The sequence below is a fragment of the Elaeis guineensis genome, chromosome 3, assembly GCF_000442705.2.
Source record: "Elaeis guineensis isolate ETL-2024a chromosome 3, EG11, whole genome shotgun sequence".
NCBI classification, from domain to species: domain Eukaryota; kingdom Viridiplantae; phylum Streptophyta; class Magnoliopsida; order Arecales; family Arecaceae; genus Elaeis; species Elaeis guineensis.
In genome coordinates, this window is record NC_025995.2 from 106,591,112 (window position 1) to 106,608,306 (window position 17,195).

General features: G+C 37.5%; 2 protein-coding genes across 6 annotated transcripts in view; one reads left to right on the forward strand and one right to left on the reverse strand.

Annotated features, from left to right (window-relative positions):
* LOC105041146 (leucine--tRNA ligase, chloroplastic/mitochondrial) overlaps positions 1-9,223 on the forward strand; it is a 31,057-nt gene extending 21,834 nt beyond the window's left edge. The window contains exons 19-21 of one of the 4 annotated variants that reach the window (XR_012139918.1): positions 418-549; positions 3,069-3,719; positions 8,867-9,002. Coding sequence is in view for 3 of the 4 variants with exons in the window: in XM_010917986.2 (XP_010916288.1) it covers positions 418-549; positions 8,867-9,100 (366 nt within the window). In the remaining variant the exon portion in view is untranslated. Of the gene's footprint in view, positions 1-417; positions 550-2,169; positions 3,012-3,068; positions 3,720-3,954; positions 4,009-8,866 lie in introns of those variants that run through there. The other 3 variants (XM_073254251.1, XM_073254250.1, XM_010917986.2) reach the window with 3 other exon arrangements.
* Positions 9,224-9,232: 9 nt separating this feature from the next.
* LOC105041147 (beta-1,2-xylosyltransferase XYXT1) lies at positions 9,233-16,158 on the reverse strand. Of its 2 annotated transcripts, XM_010917987.3 has the most exons (10): positions 15,822-16,158; positions 15,639-15,713; positions 11,916-11,984; positions 11,761-11,826; positions 11,603-11,665; positions 11,454-11,510; positions 11,220-11,276; positions 11,069-11,140; positions 10,920-10,982; positions 9,233-10,454 (listed from the first exon to the last, which is right to left on the reverse strand). In XM_010917987.3, exons 1-10 carry the CDS (start codon positions 15,949-15,951, stop codon positions 9,280-9,282), a joined length of 1,827 nt encoding a protein of 608 aa, XP_010916289.1. In that variant the 5' UTR covers positions 15,952-16,158; the 3' UTR covers positions 9,233-9,279. The 2 variants fall into 2 exon arrangements, with proteins under 2 accessions (XP_010916289.1, XP_010916290.1); XM_010917988.3 differs by lacking the exon at positions 10,920-10,982 and having other exon boundaries at positions 15,822-16,157.
* Positions 16,159-17,195: the final 1,037 nt, after the last annotated feature.

A 17,195-nucleotide genomic window follows, 5' to 3' on the forward strand; every position in this document is an offset into this window, starting at 1 on the left:
TCGTGCCACATGACGTGATACCCAACAATTTAATAAAGCACATCTTGACTAGATATTTCTTCTGTACAACAGTTTGGCATTATGCAAGGATATTATTCTCCTTTGTTAAAAATTCATATATTTATCAGGTTCCACACCATGCTAAGATAAGCAATTCATCAGTTTACTTCTTTAGTTCTAGATTTGCTTATAAATTTCTTGCTTTATCCAATACATATCTTCATGCTGATTTTTTATGAATACTAGTTGATATATAAATTATTGTACTTTCATGTATTTATTAAATGAATACCTGCCATGTCATATTTTAGAAATGCTTCATTAAGCTTGTTATTAAGATTTAGCTAGTTGTAGGGTCTTATTTTTAGGCAGCAGCTACAATTATCTAATATACTCTTTGCTTTGTATACACTTCAGTGGGATACTTGTCCAAAATCAATTATTGAGCCATTTGTCTTGTTGCTTTCTCCTTTTGCACCACACATGGCTGAGGAGCTCTGGTTTCGACTGGGACACTCAAATACGTTGGCATATGAACATTTTCCAGAGGTATGACTTTACCATTCTTTGCTGCAGGGAGGTGTGGCTCTTCTGAATAGTAGATTTTTGAACTCTATAAATTACTGATTAACTAAATAATTTATATGTGCTGAATTTTAAAATTTGCAAGACCTGTATGTAAGACTGCTTCATGCAAAAGGGAACACTAAATGGAAGTACAAGCTTATGAAATAAAAGAAGCATACTATAGAAAATGCAAGGTCGATAGCTTGAGCTTAAAGTAGATGGAAAGAAAGTTTGTAGATTGATTTTAACTCACAGTAACATTGTTTAGCAATAAAACAACATGCCTTTATAAGTTGCTGGACAAATGCAGCAAGGCTGTTATATTAAAACAAAGGGTGTCGACATCATGGGTCTATCAATTTTTACACTGAAATTGTCATAAATTTTTCTGGTAAAAGTTATTCCAATATAAATATTTTAACGACATATTAGTATAAATATTTAATAAATCACAGCCAGATGCTTAACTACCTCTCCCATGCTTATCCTTTAGCAATCTTTCTAAGCCCTACCTCCAACTCTTTTTTGTTTTTAGCTTAGTTACATGTTGTTGATCCACCATCCTATTCATTAAGGGAACAAAAAGGCTAAATGCAGTTCAGCTTTTGTTTCTAAAATGCATATCCATTTGCCTAAACATATAGGATAGAGTTATAATATGAAAAGGGTGAACTGGGGCTTGCCCTTGTCATCGTACTTCTTACCTAGCAACCAGAGGTTCTGGCTATGATTCTTGGTTGGTAGATCTCCAAAAAATTGGGACCCGGGTAATTCTAGACTTCCTAGTACAGCCCTGTGGGTGGGGGTTTCCTAACAACCAGATGTTCTGGGTATGATTCTTGATGGTACGTCTCTAATAAATTGGGACCTGGGTAATTCTAGACTTTCTAGTACAGCCCCAATGGGTGGGGGGATCAGAGAAGGGCTTACATGCATTGACAAATTCCTAAATAACCTTCCTTTTTCACATAATTTCAAAAAAGATAGGGATGTTCTTCTAATTTAACCAGGAAATAAGTTGTCATCATTTCCCCATTGATTAACTTTTTTAGATGCAGGTTCCAAATTAGATTACAATAATACCCTTATTCTTTTTCAAGTGCTTGGAAATAAACAAAGGGTATACAGATCATTTGGCAATGTACGTGTAACTCTACCCTGCCATCTTTGAGATTTTTTTTTCTAGGCATTGTATGATTATAATTCTTCAAGTAAGGTATCGTTGCATGATGTACTTTGAGAGGGACTTTTCTTGATGATTTTATATTATTGAAAAAATGTAGTTTAGGATTTGAAATTTTGTGAAGATTCAAAGTTATTTGGTGATTGTTCCTCCCTTCAATTGTTGCTTGTTAGAGAAGAAATATAGTATGTAGTTATATTTTTAGTATGGTTATAATCATATATTAAGATCTCATCATATTTAGTATGTGTCCAAGTACATTGTATCTAGTATGTGTCCAAGTACATTGTATCTAGTAGCTTATAAAGGCCCTTGGAGAGGCTAAAAGAATATAACAATAATTCCTTTCTCTTCTCTCCCTTGTTCATGGTATCAGAGCCTAATCCTATTTCTAATCAAAGCCGTTGCCTCGTCTACAGCCTTCCATCTCGCCATCTCCCATCTCTCCCACGCCGCTGAGTTCTTTCTGGTCGTCGAGAAAGGAGCATTGGGCAGCGATCATCCATGCAAGGAAGAGGGTGAGGCTGCCTTATCATCGATCAGTCTCTTACCAATCGGCCCCATGTTTTCGCTCTTGTCCGCGTTGTCCTCATTTGACGCACTTACGCCTTCAACATCATCCTTGATGATGTTGCCATTCTCCCTAGATGTCGCCGTCTACACCATCTAAATCTGCCGCAGCCATCTTCTCTTCTTGCTGCCGCCATCATCATTCCTACTGTCGTTGCTGTCCTTCCCTCTAGTTCTTATTTGGTGATGATTATCATGCATCCAGAATCGATGTTCCATCACTTCTCTATCATTGCTAGATCTCGTGGTCTCCACATAAGCCTTTCTTCTTGAGTTTCATTGATGTTGCGGGCTGTTTTCTCTTTTGTAACAGTCATCGGAGATCCCTTTTGAGCATTGTATTCTTCTACATTCTCTCCCTTTTTGGCAGATCCTCTAGATTTTCTTTATGGCTTCTTCCTCGAATGACCTGAGAACCACTCCTCTTGGTATCAGTGTCAAATTTAATGGTGCCTATTACCTTCTTTGGTCTCAGATATTTTGCTACATGGTGGGATCCCATAGGAAGCTCCATCACTTTGACAAAGAGCTTGTTGGTAGTGCTGATTTAGTAGAATTTTGCAAATGACAAGAGACTGATTATGCTGTTCTCATCTGGATGTTAAATAGCCTAGAGCCTCATATTGCCAATACTGTGATGTTTCTGCCCACCGCGAAAGAGACGTGGGATTTCTTGAGGATAACATACTTTCAAGAGAAGAATGTCTCGAGGATTTACTCTCTATATTCAGACATTTTCTCTTTGCAGCAGGGGGATCTCTCAATTTAGGAGTACTACAGCATTCTTCAGGGAAAGAGGATTGAGCTTGCCCAGTATCATCCCCTCACTGCTGATGTTTTTGTTTTTCAATAGCAGCGTGAGAAATTCTATGTAGCAAAATTTCTTTTCAGACTTAATCCCTCTCTCTCATGTTCGAGCTCAACTCATGGCTGATGATAGCATTCCCACCTTGAGCAATGCTGTGAGTCAGATTCTATGTGTTACTGAGCTGCAGCCTACATCTTTTTCATCTATGGAGAACACTGCTCTTGTTGTTGGTACTCGTAGTGGCTGAGGAAGTCGTGGAGGTCGTGGACGTGGACGTAACTCTTTCTCACCTTGTCCATATTGTGGATGCTCAAATCATCTTGCTGAGTGTTGTCGACAGAAATTTGGAAAGCCTTCTATCTCTGATCTTGCTAGTGCTGCATCCTCTAGCTCCATCTGATATTGGTGCCTGTCCTGCTGCTGATGACTCAGTTCTAATTTCACGGGCTGACTACGAGTGATTTCTCCAGTCTACTAGTGCCTCCACATCTTCAACTCCACCAGTTGTGTCTTCTACTCTTGGGATGGCTACTGCAGTCACTCCTGATATATCCTGGTTATTAGATTCAGATGCTTCTTTTCATATCACAGGTAATAGAGGTCTTTTTTCTACGTACACTCCATTATCTCATGTGCTATTCGTCACTATTGTGGATGGCATTTCATTTCTTATTATTGGATGTGGTACTATAAGGATTTTTTCAACTCTCACTCTTATAGATGTCGTATATGCTCCTAAATGTCATTTGAATTTGTTATCTATGGATGCCTTATTATATCCTTAAACTGCTCAGTTACGTTTTATCCTTCTCATTGCCTCTTTTAGGATCTCAGCACGAGAAAGACAATTGGCGGCAGTGTTTAGTTGGATGGAGTTTATTTCCTTACTGGTACTTCATCTTCTGCTTGTGCGATGTTGTCATCTTCCATTTCACGTTATCAGTGGCATTACCATCTTGGTCATCCATCTACAGAAGTCCTGAAGAATCTTAGTCTTCTCCCTAGGACTTCGGGTAGTTTTGAATGTGAAGCTTGCTAGTTAGGAAAGCATCACAGAGTGTTCTTTCTTTCTGCTGTTAGTAAGCGTTGTTCCTCTCCCTTTATGCTAATTTATTCGGATATCTGGGGTCCGAGTCCTGTCCTGACTCAATTAGGTTTTAGATATTATGTAATTTTTATCGATGATCATACTAGGATGATCTGATTGTATCTCCTCAAGTGTCGGTCTGAAGTCTTTTCTATATTTCAAAACTTTTATCATAAAATAAAAACTTAGTTTTTTATATCTATTAAAGTTCTTCATACTGATAATGTCTCTGAATACAAGCAGTCCAGTTTTTCAGATTTTTGTGCTTCTTATGGTATAATACATCAGACCTCGTGTCTTGACACCTCTCAGCAGAATAGAGTAGCTGAAACAAAACATGGGCATCTTTTAGATGTGGTGCGGATTTTTATATTTCATATGTAGGTACTTAAACCTTACTGGGGTGATGCTGTTCTTATAGCATGTTATCTTATAAATAGGGCTTCATCAAGTATATTGAATGAAAAATCTTCATTTTCCATTCTCTATCCCTCTACGGATCCCTTCTCACTCATCCCACGAGTGTTTGGATGCCTGTGTTTCGTTCATCTCTTTGGACCTGGCAGAGACAAGTTGTCTCTTTGATCTGTTCGTTGTATCTTTTTGGGATATTTTCGTATTCAAAAAAGATACCGATGTTACGATCCTCTTTCTAAACGACACTTTGTCTCTATTGATGTCTTATTCTTTAAGACCACTCTATTCTTTCCCATCTCTTCTGAGTCCTTTGGTGTTTCTCTACCACATATTGCTCTTTCTCTTAGTACTCTCATGGCTCCACCTTCTAGTACTTCTATTTCTCCATATTTGCAGGTTTACAGTCATCGCAAAAAAAGAGCTTCTCCATCTTTACCACCACCGACTATGTCATCTCTGTCTGAGATTCTTATTTACCATCTTCCAGATTCAGATTTGCCCACTGCATTATGAAAGGATAAACGATCTTGTACTGTGCATCCAATATCTACCTCAATGATTTTTGATTATTTTCTATCTTCTTTTCAATTTTTTGTTGGATCTCTGTCTTCTTTGTCCATTTCCAGGACCTATCAGAAGGCTCAGTCTGATCCCAGATAGAGACAGGCTATGGATGAAGAGATGGTTGCTCTAGTCAGTCGTGGCACTTGGGAGTTAGTGTCACCATCGTTCGGTGTTCATCCTATTGCATGTCGATAGATCTTTACAATCAAGTACCAACCTGATGGCACTGTGGAGCGCTTTAAGACTCATCTTGTCACTAAAGGATACGTCCAAATTTATAGTGTTGACTATTTTGAAACTTTTTCTCCAGTTGCTCGTCTCAACTCAGTCTGAATTCTCTTCTCCATTATAATTAATCAGGTCTGAAAAATACATCAGATGGATGTAAGTAATGCATTTTTATATGGAGATTTGTCTGAGGTTGTTTGTATGGAGTAACCTCCGGGATATGTTGCTCAGAGGGAGAAAGTTTGCAAGCTAAAAAAAGCTATATATGGCTTCAAGCAGAGTCCAAGGGCCTGGTTTGACAAGTTTTGCCAGGTAGTTGACAAAATTGGACTTTATTGCAGCAAGTCTGATCACTCAATTTTTATGAAGTAAATGCCCTTGGGATTGGTTGTTCTTGCTATGTATGTGGATGATATTCTTCTAATAGATAGTGATTATGATGAGGTTGTTCGGGTCAAAGAGCATTTAGATAATTACTTTGTCACCAAAAATTTGGACCAACCTCGATATTTTCTGGGAATTGAAGTGGCATATGGGTCGCAAGGAGTGTTTCTTTCTCAAAAAAAATATGCCACTAATTTATTGATGGAGAAATGCTTACTTGGCTATAAATCAAGTTTTACTCTTATTGATTCTCAATTACCGTTAGAGATTGATGATTTTGGAGATGATTTTGAGGATGTCACTCGGTACCGTAGACTAGTGGGGAAGCTTATCTATTTGACAATCACAAGACCTGACATTTTCTTCACAGTGGAGGTAGTTAGTCAGTATATGCAGAAGTCTAAGGTATGTCATTGGGATGTTGTGTTAAAAATTTTGCATTACATTAAAAGAGCCTCAGGAAAAGATCTTTTGTATAAAAGAAATGGATATTTACAAATTGAAGCCTATTTTGATGCTGACTACGTTGGCTTGGTGAGTGACAGGAGATCCACATCAGGTTTTTGCATTTTTGTTGGAGGAAATCTTGTCTCATGGAAAAGTAAAAAACAAACAGTGGTGGTCCGTTCAAGTACTGAGGCTGAGTATAGAGCAATGGCTCACATAACTTGTGAGATGATGTGGGTCAATTCTTTGTTAGGAGAACATGGTATATCTTGTTTTGAGTCTATGGTGATGCATTGTGACAATCAGTCTGCTATATACATTGCAAACAATCCTATCTTTCATGAACGGACTAAACATATTGAGGTTGATTGTCACTTTGTTCAGGATGCTGTTCTGTCAGGGAAGTTTGTTACTCCCCACACAATATCAAAGGATCAGTTGCTTGATATCTTTACCAAGGCTCTTGGGCCTACTCGTTTTTCTTCTTTATGTACCAAGTTGGGAATATTTGATATATATGCTCCAACTTGAGGGAGAGTGTTAGAGAAGAAATATAGTATGTAGTTATATTTTTAATATAGTTATAACCATATATTAAAATCTTATCATATCTAGTATATGTCTAAGTACATTGTATCTAGTATGTGTCCAAGTACATTGTATCTAGAAGCCTATAAAGGCCCTTTGAGAGGCTAAAAGAATATAACAATAGTTCCTTTCTCCTCTCTCTATTGTTCATTGCTAATCCTTGTCAAGCATATAGATTATTGGGGCAGAGACATTGATGTTGGATGATCCAAACAATTAGAAGATTTGTGCTTCATGCAGTTGCAAATTCATTCCCATGAATCGAATCATAGCAGACAGAAGTCAATATAAAAGTTTTTTGCTAATGATCTCTCTTTCTTATCTTATTTCTTCTAAATGGCATGTCTCGTTAGTTTCTAGTGGAAATCTTTGATGTTATTGAAAAAGCAAGGTAATAAAGTTCCGAGTTCCATACGGCCTAAACATAAAGACTCTAAAGCCCACATTAAATCCCGATGTTCACTTCTTTGGACCTTTGACATATGAAACTTTCATATACTATAACTACTTAAAACAGGAAACAGAAACTCTGGGCTTTTCAGTCAAATGATATAATTTTCAAATAGCTAGTTCTTTTTCTAAATTCCCACCACCCTCTCCACCAATTAAAAAAAGAAAAAAGACAAGGGATTTTCGCATAGATACCCCTAAAAAATCCTGCCCTTGTGTAAGTACCCTTCAAAAAGAGTATATTACATATATGCCCTTCCAGATCTTTAGAATTCACTTTCTTTTTTATCATTTAATCTTAGTTTGCCTAGGTTAAAGGTAACCTTAGCTTATCCATTGATTATTCCATCCTTAATTATGCTAAGGTGTTTAAAATTTTAAGAAAAACATCTGAAATTTTGTACTTCTAGTTTATATGTAATGTTCCACTTGTTGATGTGTAAGTTAAGGAATTGAACACAGTTTGAAGTGAATATGTGTAAAAAAAACCTTGAAAGTGTAAAAAAAACCTTGAAAGTATAAAATGTTAAATATGATAACTCCACTTCTAATTTGAAGGTTGCCATCTAATTGTATGGGATGTATGCACCTTTTGCTTTTTGAAATTAAAAAATGAGTTATTTTGGAAGCATATGCGTGCAAAATCATCACCAAAAAATAAAGAAGTTCTGATACGAGCATACAATGAATCAGTGCGATCCTGTCTCAAAGGACAAATTATGGAACTCAGATCTTGGTTCTCCTTGACCCATAAAACTTTGCCCTCCAATTGTTTTTTCTTTTTCTCTGTAAGAAACTGTATTTTTCAAATCGATAAATGCATAAATGGCTGATAGATTCAACAAACCTGTTCTCTAGAATGGATGCCTTACCTCTTTGGTTCCGAGGCATAAGGGCATCATGTTTTTTATGTTGTAGCAACAATTAAGCAATGGATTTGAGTTCATTACAATCTTACCTTAAGAGTCAAGCAAGATAGTCTAAAGATTTATCTATGCGTGGTTCTAATGATGGAGTTCTTAAGCATACTTTGCCTTATCATCTTAGTGCAAGCTAAAGAGGCATCACCTAATGAAAATGTAATAAACAAAACTGAATAAATTTAGCATTTCATTTCATGATACTTTGATCTATGTGTTCAATAGTTCTCGATACTTTAGATTCAATGCATTTTTAATAATTATAGATTAAGGAAAACAGAAATCTATTGTCTTGAGAACTTCTGAAAAGGTTTGTGTTCCTCATGTTGTTGAATAGATGCAAACTAGGAGACAGCTTGAAAATTCTTGTATTGGTGTGTTCCTGTAATATATTGACTATTGAGACTTTTCTTTTCCAAGTTCTTCAAAAACTAACCATTGAAATATTGTGTTCATAATTAATTTAAACATGTAAATGGTGTCCTTTTCTTGGGTGATGGCATACTTGCTGGAAAAGTAGTTGGGAAAAAGGCTAGATGGTTATGGTGTCTACTTTCTGTCAACTTATAATTCGAGAGGTCTATTTCTTTATAATTCTATATATTGTGTGCACACCTGGTCTCTGAATCTCATGTTTCTTGGATTGAGTTCAGGCCAAAAGCGAGTACTTGAAAGAGTCGACCATCGTGCTGCCTGTTCAGATCAATGGGAAGACTAGAGGTACCATTTTGGTCAATGAAGTGTGCTCAGAGGATGATGCTTTCAGAGTAGCATCATTGGATAAGAAGCTCTCCAAGTATTTGCTTGGAAAGACAATAAGGAAAAGGATATATGTTCCGGGAAGGATTTTGAATGTTATATTGGATCAAGAGAAGGTAAAGTCTTGATATTGCTTTTGTGGTCAATATTTTATCTCTTATTCATGGCCAATGTTGTATGTGCTGTCAATCTTCTCTGTACCATAAACAAAAATTCTTCCAATTTAATTGAATAAAGATTATTCTTTACAAGTGATGATCTTGTCAAGAAGTGAAGAGAAATAATTTCTCTAACAATCTCTAAATTCTTACAGTTTAAGGGACTGAAAAACTTCTAACAACACACCTCTAAACCTGTTAACATCAAGCTTTACTTTTTGCTTGTTCAGAAATACAGACCAGATCGCATTGAAACCCTGTTTGTGAATTGAAAGAGGGTCCTTAAAGACTGCGTGGTCTTTTGGGTACTGTGCTATTAAGGAACTCTCTCCTTCTCCTATCTCATACTCCAGGTACCTTATTCCCATATCTGGCACAGGTTCACCGTAGTCGTGTCTACAAGCCCATGTCAACTGACCCCATGGAATTATTTGGATTAGTGTTGCATTTCTTGGGAGGAAGACCATGTTTGTCAGCCCAGCCCCATGAACTCCCATCATCACATCACAGGAGTTCACAATTTGAGCGAATCGGTGTAGGTCCTTCGTTTCCTTAGGCCCGGCGGTGATCGCTTTGTAACCCACTCTTCGAGCCATCGCAATCACTTCTCTTTCATTGGTGAATGACCTTGATCCCTTTCGTAATAGGATCAGTAGCCTTGGTTTCTTTCTTGATTGTTTATTAATTCTTTTGGTTACTTGTCTCTTCAAAGAGAAGCATGCCCTTAGGAACTCTCTGAAGTCAGCCATTGAGTATCCATTTGGAGTTTTGGAGGGATCAATGCCCAAAACTTTGTGGCTCTTGAGACCCACATGAGCATAGGGGAAGCAGTGCACCCTTTCATCAGTGTCCATGTTGATGACTTGGTAATTGGAGAGATGTCTGAGTATAGGCTGGTACTTGTTGATCCACTGAGAATTGAAGTTGGTCACAAGGAACTGAACCTCTCCATTGTACTGGCGGGAGGTAACAAACAGGGGGATCAGCACATCATTGAAGTCATGGAATAAATTACCGAGAAACCCTCCAGTGGAGAAGACAACAGCAGGAATACTGTGATTCACTGCACAATGAGGGGTTTTTTTGGTATCTGCTGATGATTTCAGGGTGATTTCTGTGATCCCTGCCATGACAGGTGCCTCCCACTTTCGAGCATATGGTCTGATCTTCCATGTGCTTTCTGGTGGGGTGTTAGGTCCAGAGGAAGAAACTAAAATGATGGTGGAGGACTTGCCAAGAACCTTGACATCACCATCCATGATGCAAGTATCTGATCTTTGGCCTGAGTAATCACAAATCAATTTGCTCTGTTGAATCAGATTCCCTGCATTTGAATAGACAAAGTGGTTTGATAAGTGATGAAAATATGATATCTGTGCAAACCAAATCTTTGTAGCCATTAATACTGAATAAACTAGCGTATTTTACATACAACAGAATAAAATGTCGAATATTGAATACATTTACTATTGATTTCTTTAGCATTAGCACAAATTATATATTATGTTAGGATAACTATATAATTGCAATTTTTTAATTCTATGCCTTTTATTGTCCTCATTATTTTCACTTTCAATGAAATTTCTGAACATTTTTTTTTTAATCAGGTTAAGTTATTAATTTTGCAGCTATATTATAAATATCTTTTGATTTGTCATTGTGCCTTTCTTTTCCCCTCCCTATCCTAGAAAACTCGATGTTGCAGTCAACTGCTTGCAATCATTAATTTTGCCCTTGACTTGTCTTCCTGTTTGAAATACAAGAGCTCTGCTAAATGATTTACAGCTACCTGAAATTGTGAGGTTTTGCTCTTGTTTCTTACTTGATATATGAGGTGATTCCATCACATTATCTGCAAGAATCGCAGAGTTTTCAATTTTTGCCATGATCGCATACACATGGGCGGGAGAAGAGGAGGGGAGGAGGGGTGGTACTCACCTGTCATGAAGCTGTTCTCCCCTAGCTTCTCTTTTAACTGAATGTGTTGAGGTAATTTGGCTATATCAACTCCTGCACTAGATGCATCATTAAATGTTTGTCAAACTTTGCATATTTATGAGCATAGCTGAAGTTAATAATTTGAGCCCACCTGCTAATTCTCTCTCTCCTTGCTTTTCTTTCAATGGTAATTTTGCGATTTCAAAAGCTGCAATAGATGGAATATGACCAGTTCAGTTTCACTTATTATCAGGTCCCTTAGATATCCCTTTTATGACATAAGAACCATTTTCTACAAGACTGAAAACGTAGAGATATTTGAAAGTGGTTCCTTCAAATTGTTGGTAGTTATTATGTGTTGTTGTAAGTACGAGCTCACACCAACCTGCTTCTGTGTTATCCCCTCGTTTGGCTGGAAGGGATAATGCCGTTGTTTCTTCATCTGCAAGATGACACAGCAAGTTCATTCTCTTTATCCCGATTCCTAATTATGCTTTCAGATGACATACTATGTTGTAAAGAGTTTGCACCTACCTGGGATCGACTCATTTCTCCCTTGCTCTTCTTTGAATGCATTAAGTACGGTTGCTATCTCACCTGCATGTAGTTCATCACAGGTAAGACAGAGTTAGTCTTTGACAATGGAGACATGGCATATCATACTGTCACAGGAGCTAAGAACCAATGCCTACCTGCATTTGCGTTATTCTTTAACTGCTCTTCTTTGAAAGGAAGAGGCAAACTTACTGTTTCTTTACCTGCAAAATAATTTGGCAAGCTCAAAAAAAAAAAAAAAAAAAAAAAAAAAAAGTGGGGAAGCTCTCCTTGACCGAGATTTAGTTCTCACCTTTGATTGACTCGTTTTCCCTTTGCAAATCCATCACCGATGCAAAAGGTAAGCTTGTAGTTTCCAAACCTGCAATAGAAGTACCATTGATGAAATTCATAGCCAAAATCGTAAGGTTTCGATTTATTTTCTCACAGAATCACATCTTAGGCTTGGGTTAGACTCACGTTGATTAGTTAATTATATGCATACGTTTGAAAATACACAGTCTCCCTACCAAATATATTTTCCGTTTTGCAATGAACTACCCTGAAATACTAGGAACTTATAGTCTTTTTTTCTTACCAGCATAATCCAAAAAGTAAATGTAATCAAAGTCTACGTCAGTAAAATTCGATAAAAGCTTACCATTGCAACAAAATTTGATATGAAAGCAAGATAACGTAATCCAAAACCGAATGTAAATTGGTGGCACCTCATAGGCCTTCGTACATATTGAACTACCAGAACTCTCTCTATTCGGAGCATTAGGGTAACTTACGAACAAGAGAAGTAGGAGGAAGCGTCCGTTTGAGCAGTGACAGAAGAACGATAGGACCCAACAAGCACCCCACTAGTGCCACAAACCCAAGCTTCTTGGTCTCAATCCTTCCAAGGCTGCCAACTCCTTCCATCTTGGGGTCACTTCTTTCTAGCCTCCCAATCACATCGTTATATATGGATAGATATCTTTGCTTTGCTGTCACGTTGTTATTCTCGGGATTTTATTTAAGTTTCCTTGCATGCATGGCATGCTTCACTTCCAAATGTTGCACCGGGTTGACCGGACGAGTGCCAACTAAATTGTCATGTGAAAGCTCAGGTTGTCTATCTTAAATGGCCAGCAATATTTTTCTCTTTTTCCTACTATGGTCAAGTTCTGCGTTTCCTTAAAAATTTTATTCAGTTCTAATCAAACGGAAGATTAAGTCTTTGTTGATGTAGCTCAGATAGGGATGTAACTGGACTGTTAGCACCGTTCGTTTGTCCAAGGAGATGATCAAGTGCTCATGTGACAACCACTTCGCATAATATCTTGCTTCTATTAAATACTCGGTGGTTTGTTTTGTGGGCCACATGCTTTTCGTCTTGCAGCGTTCTTCTTTGTAGCCTTCGTATCACATTGTTGCGTGTAGGGACACTCTTTGGTTGCTTCTTTTTGTCACAAATTTGCTTTCAGGACTTGCAAATTGAACTACCATGCAGGGCATGCTAATTGACCCGGGGTTCTGATTGTATCTTTAGTGCAAAAGAATGGTTTCTTTTTTTTCACAACATCAACCATTGGACTGTATAATATCTGCTTTGAGATCTACGCAGATAGATGGAAAAAAAATTGGAGTGCTTTGAAATGTATGTAAGATGAAGATGAGATCCTGCAGTTGTTGTTGAGAAAAAGATCAATAATTCTTTCGCAGATACAACCCGAACTCATTGATGGGACTTGTGACAACTGACAAATCTGGACCTGGACCCGAAGGTTGGAACCTAATAGATTAGAATTGATTCACGCTTGCCAGAGGGATTCATTCATTTCTTGTTATCGTTTTCTTTGCCACCCTAAATAGTTCTAATAAGAATCAACCTTTGCAAATCCACTCATTCGTCGACACGTCTCCCGAAAGAACAATTCTTGCTCATTGCCTTGCCAAAGGATAGGTGTCCTTTGATATCTTGCAACTTCAAACTGTTGGATGTACCCCGGTGATTCAAAGTACTTGGAGGATTCTTATATCTAATGTCCAAGCCACCACCATTGTCACTTTTGGTTGGCAAAATACTTAAAGAGGATTTCTCTGTCTCATTATGGAGTTAGACATGCCACCTACCTTGGCGCTCTCTCTCTCTCTCTCTCTGTATTAAACGCTAGATGCAAAATTTGTTGAAGTCACAAGTGCTGCAGTTCTATATGTCATGGATTTCTTCTAAATCATTAAAGGTAGGATGGGGAGCTTTGTCATAGCTCTTCAAACGCAGCGTGCCACATCTGGTCAAAATATGTAGCCAGTTCAAATGAACAACGTTTTGTGGAAGTAAGGCTCAAAGTGTATGGTCCATGTAACTCAAATGGATGGCACATGGAAATGCTTGCATGCCTGATGAAGGAAGCATGCACATGGCTTAGTTGTTGTGCTTACCACAATATATATGCTCACATTAATACAAAGTTGACATACTACACAAAAGGTCATCCCTTAGCTCAGGACAGGGTGTTAGTGAACAAGGTTGCATAAAGTTGGCTCAGTTAGTTGCTGGTCAAGACCTATTGATGAGCCCATTTCCCATTACCCTGTCGCATTGGTAATAAGGTCAAAAAGATTTTAACGTTAAAAAAAAAAAAGGGGTCAAAAAGGTATACTAATTTTCCCGTCCTACTATGGGAGCTTCTCCTTCTGCATCACTGTTTTTATGTAAAGCATTTCAATTTAACCATTCTGTAGGGGTCTAGCTTTAGGAGTCCCATGGAATACCATATAATTATATATACAGAGAGAGAGAGAGAGGTTTTACAGTAAATCTTTTTAGATTTTGTGGATATCATCTGAAATATTCTTCGTACGAAAGCATTTCTATAAAATTTTCACCCCAATCTCCCATTCAACCACCATCTAAGCCATCTTTTTCGTCTAACTAATTGACCTTTTACCCCATCTTTAGGTAAACTCTTTATTATAAAGGTTCACTTATTATAGTTTATAATTTTCACATAAAAAAAAAAAACTTATTCTAGTTCGTAATTTCACATGAAAGATTTTGCAAGTAAATTTCCAAATCTACAGATAATCCTAATGATATAAGAGATTACTAAATGCAACTCTTATCAACCATATAAACCATGTGGACCCAATCAATCGAGGATTTAATTTAGTGAGCAGCATTTGTCAAGGAATGTGACGATCACATTAAGAACATATAATAGTACCAAACAGTATCCACATTAAGAATTCTAGTGCAATCATATCCCGACTTTATATATAGAATTATAGGATTTTTTATTATTATTATTTTTTTATGAATTCAAATTTCTTTTATGGCTTTTGCCATTTTGGATAACCAACCAGAATCTGAGGTCTACAAATATATATATCCCAATATCTTTTTGCACCATCAATGGACCGTTCCTATCACCTTTACATGTGAACAGTGTACAAGCTAGCTGACGCACCATCAACATCTCGCAGGGACCATCTTGACGATATCCGCTCCAAAATCACCCATAACTCATAGCCTTCATGTTCATGCAATGGCATCTCGAGCTACAAGTATACCAGACAAATTTTTTCCTTCTATATTTATCAACAATGTCTAGACTATATATATATAATGAACTCACTTTCAAACTTACGTTTTTTTGGCAAATCCTTTTCAAAGAAGTTGTCAGCTGAGAATAAAGCTAACGAGATGGTCCACTACTTGGCGGAGCTAGCACGCTTCCATGACCTATATCCCTTTCATTTGGCCTGCTTGATTCATACCATTCAAGCCAAGGCCCTTGTCTGGAAAGACATCGATCACATGAATTCCACTTCTTATGGCAATAACACTCATGGTATTTATTATTGTTGATATTTTTGCTACCAGTCTATTTTTGTCCCTATCTTTCTTAGTTGGTGCAGAATTAAATGGCTAGTATCGACTTCAAATTATTTTGGCAGCCTCAGAATTAAACGCAACCAGTTTGAGGCAGCTCAGGCAAATATTTCGAGTTTCAGAGACATCAAAAATATAAGATAAATTGCTAACCTTGTTGCTCGGAACTGTTTGATTCCTCCACAGTCGACAAAGGCAGGTATGTATGGATTGAGAGCTGAAAACTTACTGCAAAACATATCAAAGCTCCATCAAAACTCTACCCAAACAAAATCTAATCAACTGAAATCCATGAGAAGAAGGTTTTGATCGATAGCATGACAATTGTAGACTTACAGATGGCAAAGGATTTGGAGTTGGACTTGAGGACAGCGATGAGGATGAGGGGGACGAGAAGGCATGCCAGGAGGACGGTGCAACCGAGCTTCCTCGGTTTGATGCGGCCAAAGCTCTCGTATGGTTTCATTTCAGAACTTAGCTTCCTCTCTCACGAGTGTTGAAAGCTTTGAGATGCCTTGTGGGTCTATATATATGAGCAATAGGAATTGGACTAGGCCTCCGTTCAGCTCTGCGTTTTCTGAAGGATAACGGCTGTTCGGCTGTACTTAGACCGCCATCGGACTTGACTCGCGGGTATGCGCTGGTGTGGTTCTTTTAAAAATGCTGGCAATATTTTAGCAAAGAAGAAAATGAAGGAAAAAAAAAAAAGGCAACGTTGACACTTGACAATCCAACGTACCTTTTGAATCCACATTTTTCATGTTCATTGGTCCCTTCTCTAATTTCTTCAATTACGTTAATATATTTATGAGAGAGAGATGTTCGTTAGCGCGTATATCCGATCCCTCGTAATCATTGGACAGAGAAAGTATTCTGACATGTAATTCGACCAATTGATCTGTATCTACAAATAGAGACGATATAAAAATTTTATTATAGAAAATAAGAAATTGCAAAGTATAAGATTCTCTCTTAAATTCTAACTTCTCAATATATCAGATCTCTATATACTCAATTATTATTATTATTTTTTTTTAGAGTTACCAGAGAAAAAAGAGGCCCTTTTGCACCGAAGCAATCAAATAGATCCAAAGATAGGGTGCAGTGTGTGTCGTGCTTGTCCTAGGTTGCCTGAGGCTATATATATTTATATATATGCCACGTAGTGTTTATAACTTGGCTTGGTTTAGGAAGGCAAAAAGGTCAGACCGTCTCTAATCTAATCCGCGCCAAACTCATCTTGGAACTTAACCTATATCCAAAGCTAAGACCCATAACTTTGGCATTGGTCCGAATTCAAGACCCGCACTCCAAGGCTACTTGGATTTGGTTCTAAAAATATTGAACCTATAATCCAAATGAAGTTGGACATACTTGTTTTGCTGCATTTTGGATTTGACTTGTAAATAGATTCAACTCAACCTAGACTCACCAAGAATGGGTTAAAATTTAAATTTTGTGTCTTAATCTTAGATTAGAAGCTACTGTGAATCAAATTAACCCGATAGAATGAAGCTGGAACCAACCTTACTTTTGCATACCAACTTTTCTCTTGTTTAATTGCATATATTGACTCCTAAGCGATCGGTCTAGATTTAACTCATTTGCATGCATGCGCATGTATAAAAACATACTGCTAGAGATGCAAGAGATGTGAGTAAACTTTTACATGCATGACAGCACAAGTATGGTCCCATGCATGCTAATCTA

Bases quoted from the DNA above. Each gene is read 5' to 3' on its own strand.
- LOC105041147 (XM_010917987.3), bottom strand. From the start codon at position 15,951: ATGAAACCATACGAGAGCTTTGGCCGCATCAAACCGAGGAAGCTCGGT. The intron at 15,714-15,821 runs GTAAGTCTACAA...TATGTTTTGCAG, and splicing joins CTCCAAATCCTTTGCCATCT to TAAGTTTTCAGCTCTCAATC. The intron at 11,277-11,453 runs GTTGGTGTGAGC...CATCTATTGCAG, and splicing joins AGGGGATAACACAGAAGCAG to CTTTTGAAATCGCAAAATTA.